General features: G+C 33.7%; 2 protein-coding genes across 2 annotated transcripts; both read right to left on the bottom strand.

The window, feature by feature from the left end:
• Window positions 1-2,568: 2,568 nt before the first annotated feature.
• LOC141638999 (protein FAR-RED IMPAIRED RESPONSE 1-like) lies at window positions 2,569-3,964 on the bottom strand. The gene is made up of 2 exons (XM_074448184.1): window positions 3,499-3,964; window positions 2,569-3,209 (listed from the first exon to the last, which is right to left on the bottom strand). The coding sequence occupies exons 1-2, from the start codon at window positions 3,962-3,964 to the stop codon at window positions 2,569-2,571; spliced, it is 1,107 nt and encodes a 368-aa protein (XP_074304285.1).
• Window positions 3,965-4,075: 111 nt separating this feature from the next.
• LOC141638998 (protein FAR1-RELATED SEQUENCE 5-like) lies at window positions 4,076-6,083 on the bottom strand. The gene is made up of 3 exons (XM_074448183.1): window positions 6,041-6,083; window positions 5,250-5,734; window positions 4,076-4,648 (listed from the first exon to the last, which is right to left on the bottom strand). The coding sequence occupies exons 1-3, from the start codon at window positions 6,081-6,083 to the stop codon at window positions 4,076-4,078; spliced, it is 1,101 nt and encodes a 366-aa protein (XP_074304284.1).
• Between the last annotated feature and the right edge of the window lie 538 nt (window positions 6,084-6,621).

Below are 6,621 nucleotides of genomic sequence, written 5' to 3'. Positions count from 1 at the left end.
AATTTATATAATTCAAAATGGAAATATTCTGTAACCAGTTATAAGAACAAATATTTCGCAGGACGTGGTTATGTGATGGTTGGAAAACCAAGAAGACGGTACACAGGAGACGCAGACTAGTGCGTATTACGATACGTTGTTCCATATTTGGGACTTGTACATCAAGCACTGTGGTCATACCTTCAACTTGAATGCAGAGCTCATCTTCGTACCAGTTAATATTGACGATCATTTTGCTTGCATATGTATCAATTTCATTGCAAGTACTATCGATGTCCTTGACCATCAGCTATACCTGCAATTTAAGAATTCCAAAGTCTTCAAGGTGTCTCAAATCATTGTAAGTTTCTTACTATATCTACGATGAAATCGACGCAACTAATATGTAACTTAACTTATGACTACATCTTACTTATGTGCAGTCCAGTGCAATGAGTGACTACCTCGAATCAAGAGGCGTATCCGGAGCAGAAGAGGTCGCTATGTTTAGGCACCGCCAGATCAAATTAAGTTGGCAGAGTCCAAAACCTAATGAAGTCGAGTCTGGATTATTTACAATGATGCACATGTTATGTTACGAGGGTGCCCCTTTCGAGCACGAAGACCTTCCGAAGAAGATTGGCCGGCGCTATCTGTGTATCCAACTGGCTGCGACCCTTGTATTATCCGATATGAACAAAGTTCGAGCAGAAACCATGGACAATGTGAAGAAATTTATTGCTGAAAAGGAAAGCTTATGGCAAGTCGTATATGCTAGGCGTAAAGTTTCGAAGATCTTGAATAAAAAATAACAATGTTTTATTAATATTTCATGTAGCCTACTACTGTTTGAACATGTGTACTGTTTTGAATGTACTTAAATTTGTACCAGCTATAATTTTCTAGCAGGATCAACATTAAATGAAAAAAGTCTGCAAGTTTTCAGTTGAAACTTTTTGGCCATCGTTTGAAATGTTAGTTTAAACTTTTTGGCCATCGTTTTCTGAAATTTTAAGCCTCAACTTTGAAATGTCAACTGAGTCATGTTGAAACTTCAACTAAGCATGTAATAATAAAATTCCAAACTAAACTTCCGAAACTTTGACGAAGGATTTTAAAACTTTAAATCTGAAATTTTCAAATTTCAGCCAACAATATTTAAATTTATAATATTTAAATTCCAATTTTAAATACTGAAACTTTGACAGCACATTTTGAAATTTTAATTCCCAACTTTTGTAATTTCAACCTAAAATATTTCACTTCCAAGTGAATTCTCCACATTGTGAAACTTTAACCGTCAAAATTGAAATTTCAACTCACTGAAGTTGAAACTTCAACCAAACAGATGAAAATAAAAAATCCAAAGTCACTTTTTGAAACTTTGAGGACACTTTCAGAAATTTTAACTCATAACTCACAAACTTTAACCTAAGCTATTCACATTTCAAGTGACTCCTCCAGATTCTGAAACTTTAAATATCAACTTCGAAATTTCAATTTACTCAAGTTGAAACTTCAATCAAAGATATTTCACTTTAAATCAGAAATTTTAAAACTTTAAATCATAAATTTTTAAATTTCAGCCAACAATATTTAAATTTAAAATATTTAAATTCCAATTTCAAATACTGAAACTTTGACTGCACATTTTGAAATTTTAATTCACAACTTTTGTAATTTCAACCTAAAATATTTCACTTCCAAGTGAATTCTCCACATTGGGAAACTTTACCGTCAACATTGAAATTTCAACTCACTGAAGTTGAAACTTCAACCAAACGTATGAAAAAAAAAATCCAAAGTAACTTTTTGAAACTTTGAGGACATTTTCTGAAATTTTAACTCATAACTGTTGAAACTTTAACCTAAACTATACACATTTCAAGTGACTCCTCCAGATTCTGAAACTTTAAACATCAACTTCGAAATTTCAATTTACTCAAGTTGAAACTTCAATCAAAGATACAATAATAAAATCCCAAAGACATCTTCTGAAACTTTGACGACGCTTTTCGAAATTTTAACTCACAAACTTTGAAACGTCATCCAATAATATTTAAATTCCATTTCAATTGTCGACAATCTGAAACTTTAATCCTCACCTTTGAAATTTCAACTGCCTCATGTTAAATCTTCAACTATGTAGATATTTTTTTAATTCAACTATTAACTCTTCAAACTTTTAGGAAGTATTTTGAAATTTCACCTCACAAATTTCAAACAATCAGACAATAATATTTCAATTTCATGAGAAAGTTTCATATTCTGAAACTTTATGCACCAACAGTGAAACTTCAACTCACTCATGTTGAAACTTCAAAGCAATATTTTTAAAAATTCATGCCTGAACCTGGAAATTGTAAAAGAATAACTGTGAAACTTCAACATTGCATGGAATTTTTCAATCCAAAAATTGGCTACCTTAAATTTCACCATAAATTTCAGAATTTTAAAATAAAAAAAATCGAACATAGACCCTCACTACACAAACATCTACTTCCTTTGCATACAACAGATTAACTTCAAAGTTTTACCAAAAAAACTAGGACATTAACTTCACGAATACATTTTAATATAAAAAAATTCCTACTCCTCCGACAAGTCTTCTACTTCTTCCTCTTCCTCCTCCTCTTCTTCAGATGATTCCAACAATTGCGGTGGATGCTCAGCAAAAGGGTTAGGGCAGTTCCTCTTGTCATGGTGTGCCATTTGCTTGCAATTATTGCACATGCGTTTCGGCTTACTGGCAATTGTAATGGCCTTCGCCTTACTAGACAAAATCCTTTTCCCACTCCCTTTGTTTTTGGAATATTTAGGTGGCAGTATAGAAATCTCCTTACTTGCTTTACAACCAAGTAATTTCTCCATTTCCTGTTGTTTATTCAACTTCTCACCTACCGGTGTCAGCTTCTCTCTAAATTCCCTTATTAAATTAGTAAGACCTTCAACGTCTTCCTTTTCCTTATCAACAAGCACTCCAATTGTTTCGTGAATTTCCGACCACAATTTTGTCATCTGAAGTTGCTTACTGTCTACAATATCCATGTCATCTATATACTCCCCGATACTATAGTCACCACTCCGCAATGCATCCTTTGTCCATCTCCTAGCAATCGCAGATTCCGTAATTTCATTTACCCCATTACCGGAATAAATCCAAATTATGTGCCTGCAGAGTACTCCCTTCCTCTCAAAAAGTTTACAGGAACAGTTCACCTCAAAAGTCCCTGAGTTAGCAAATGAAATTGAAACTTTCATGACTAAAAGAAACTTTATTACTTACACTTTGAAACTTTAAGACAATTTCATGAAATTCTAATACTTCAACTATCTAAAACAATTCTTAACAAGTAATAAATCAACGTACTAATACTTCAACTATGTAAAAGTTTAAACATAGTTTTATGAAATTTAAACTTTGAAACTTTAAGACAATTTCATGAAATTCTAATACTTCAACTATGTAAAACGCTTCTTAACAAGTAATAAATCTGCTACGCACTAAATTACTCATACCTGGGTTATACTGAACATCAAAATTACGGCCTCCCAATGAATCCTTCAAGGTAGTAACCTCTAAGTTGTTCGACTCCAAGAAACCCTTGCAACTAAATCCACCAATTGCATTCTTTAACTCCTCTTGAAACTCCTCGAAAATATCATGTGTGTAAATCTTCGCACCATCAGTCTCTATTGCCAACTTACTGCATAACTTTGGGTTTGAATGACGGTTTTCGTTATCAAGCCTCTTTTGGTTGTGTCTTTGTTGGTCCAAAGCACTTTCAAAGCGCATCCAAAACTCAACAAGAGTACCATTTCTCGCCTCAAACCTCTTGAAAAAACTGTTTTCACTTTCCGACCGCTGTGTCGTCCTCATAATACCACCCATTCTCAAGTCCTTATAGTGAGCCATCACCCACTGCCTCCTTATATCATAGCAGTCCGTAAACCATTCAATGTCAGCGGGTACGTGTTCCTCCATTATTGCTGACCATCTATTGTCGAACTCCTCTGCTTCAAGTTCCTCGTCCCATACAATAGCATTTAACTTTTTTAGAAATACCCGGTAATCTTTCCTTTTTCTACCATACTTTCAGGGAACCTTATTCATAATGTGCCACATGCAGAACTGGTGCCGTGCTGTCTTGAATTTTTCGGGTACTGACGCAATTATTCCAGGATCTTGATCTGTTATTATGTACTGTGGTTCCTTTCCCCACATAGCAATCAGAAACCTCTCGAACACCCAATTAAACGATTCCGTAGTTTCTTTTGCTATAAGGGCACAACAGAAAGTTATTGATCGTTTATGGTTGTCAATCCCTGTGAAGGGAGTGAAAACCATCTTGTACTTGTTAGTGGAGTAAGTAGGGTCGTAAGAAACCGCATCTCCAAAGACATAGTAGTTCCTCCTAGCAATGCCATCCGCCCAAATTGCGCGTCGTAGGCTACCATCTACGTCAACATCATAGTCAAAGTAGAAGTCTGGCCGAGTCTCTGCCATGTTCTTGAAGTGATCAATGAAAAGTTGTCCGTCTCTTTCATGAATAAAACACTTTATGTCTCTTTGAAATTTTTTGAAGTCGTTCAAACTAGCCCCTATATTGTGGTACCCGTTAACAACCTCCTTACACATTCTGTAAGTCCTTGTTGCTCCAATATTCAGCTGCAATGAATTAACAAACCAACCTCAGAACAGAAATTCAATTCACACTCGAACATTCAAACGTCTACTAATAATTTCTACCTATCAGTTGTACAAACTTTAACCCTGTTAAGTAAAATTCACTCTCACAAATGTAATCACAATGAAACTTTAACCGTTCCATTCAAAATTTCAACACTCTTTTCTGAAACTTTAACTGAGGTCATGGAAAAAAAAATAACAACATTATCTTTCCTGACTTTTAACACCCAAGCTGAGCACTAAAACTTTAGAGGTTAACTTTAAAATTTTAACGACAAATTTTGCAACTTCAACACAGTTCATGTCTACAAACTGCCACATATAGCACTGAAACTTTTAAAGACAATTTTGAAAGTCTAATTCACATTTTGTGAAACATTAAATCTATTTCCGGAAATTCAACTACATATTTCAGTAATGGAACTTTATGCGTGAACTACGAAATTGTAATATACAAAAATTAAAACATCAACAACTTACAACAAAAAAACTATGACACCATAACACACACTCACTATTGAAACTTTAAAAGTACATTGTGAAACTTTAAACATAAATTTTAAAACTTTAAGCTACTAACCCTTGAATTTGAGACAATTAGTCCCATGTGATACTTGGAAATGTTTTTGGATAATTTTTGAAACTCCCTATCTTTGACAGCAACAAGCTCGTGATTATGTTCTTCATGAAACCGGTCCACTAAAAGCACACCATTCTTCAAAAATAACCTCATCCGAGCTTTACAACCAATCCTCTTAAGCTTATTTCTTCTCTCCTGCTTACTTCCATCTTCTTCCTTACCCGGACTTTTGTTACTTGATTTTGTAAACCCCTCCCTATTACAAACCAATAGTTTTGATTTTATAGTACCGTCACGCCACTTTTTAGTCGTGTATTTTCTCACATCGAACCCAACCCCAAGTGCGTACACCTTATAAAATGTTATAGCTTCCTCAATATCCCCAAACTCCATCCCAATGTATGGTGTAAATACATCCTCCAACTGCTTACAAAAGTCTTCCTCTGACACCGGTGGAATTGTTTCATCATCTACATCAGCTATAACTGACGACAAAAAATAATCAAATAAAAAAAAAGTTCAGTACAAAAAAAAAAAAACATTAATCAAAGTAAACTAAACCAACGTACAAACATATCATTACCAAAAATCTGCTAAAAAAATCCTAATGTACAACAACTGAAACTTTAATAACCCTAAACCAAAAACTAAAGCAAACGACTACTCGTCTCCCCTCCATCGTCTAAAAAAAAAATCTGTAACCTCATAAGCCGTTTAACTATACAACGTTAAACAATGATAAGTAGTAAAATATCTCTATAGAACAATTAAATTACAAGTACTCATCTTACCGTTCTCAACAGCCTCATAAGCCACAATCTCCATATCAGCCATGAAATATAAGTGATGAACAAAATAGAGGATGGATATGGTCGAAAATTTAAGGAAATATTAAATAACGAACTAAAGGATGAAAGGATGTTATTAAACCAGTATGAAGAATAATTTTTTAGGGAGTAATATGAGGAAGAAGAAAGGGTTAGAGAGAAGGATACAGTTGAACGTGAAAGGGATATTATAGTTGTGCTAATGAATACGAGGTAATCAGTGTTGGGAGAATAAAAAGTGTATTCATTATGATTATTACTTGATTTCTTTTTTTTTTTTTAACGTAAAGCTCAAACAAATCTCAGCCCTTTGTTTCACCTAATCCAAGGGCCAAAAAAAGGACTTAGGGACTCATATATTTGAGTGGACTCATTTGAACTTGGCTCTATATATATATATATATATATATATATATATATATATATATATATATATATATATATATATATATATATATATATATATATATATATATATATATATATATATATATAGAGAGAGAGAGAGAGAGAGAGAGAGAGAGAGAGAGAGAGAGAGAGAGAGA

Source organism: Silene latifolia, unplaced genomic scaffold (assembly GCF_048544455.1).
Source record: "Silene latifolia isolate original U9 population unplaced genomic scaffold, ASM4854445v1 scaffold_246, whole genome shotgun sequence".
Lineage (NCBI taxonomy): Eukaryota > Viridiplantae > Streptophyta > Magnoliopsida > Caryophyllales > Caryophyllaceae > Silene > Silene latifolia.
This window is presented reverse-complemented; position numbering and strand designations above follow the sequence as displayed.

What these genes read in the sequence shown, in the direction of transcription:
- LOC141638999 (XM_074448184.1), bottom strand. Translation starts at nt 3,964, where the DNA reads ATGGAGGAACACGTACCCGCTGACATTGAATGGTTTACGGACTGCTAT. An exon ending in TGATGTTCAGTATAACCCAG is followed by an intron (nt 3,210 to 3,498) that starts GTATGAGTAATT and finishes TTGCTAACTCAG; the next exon opens with GGACTTTTGAGGTGAACTGT.
- LOC141638998 (XM_074448183.1), bottom strand. Translation starts at nt 6,083, where the DNA reads ATGGCTGATATGGAGATTGTGGCTTATGAGGCTGTTGAGAACG. An exon ending in TTATGAGGCTGTTGAGAACG is followed by an intron (nt 5,735 to 6,040) that starts GTAAGATGAGTA and finishes TTTTGTCGTCAG; the next exon opens with TTATAGCTGATGTAGATGAT. An exon ending in TAATTGTCTCAAATTCAAGG is followed by an intron (nt 4,649 to 5,249) that starts GTTAGTAGCTTA and finishes AATTCATTGCAG; the next exon opens with CTGAATATTGGAGCAACAAG.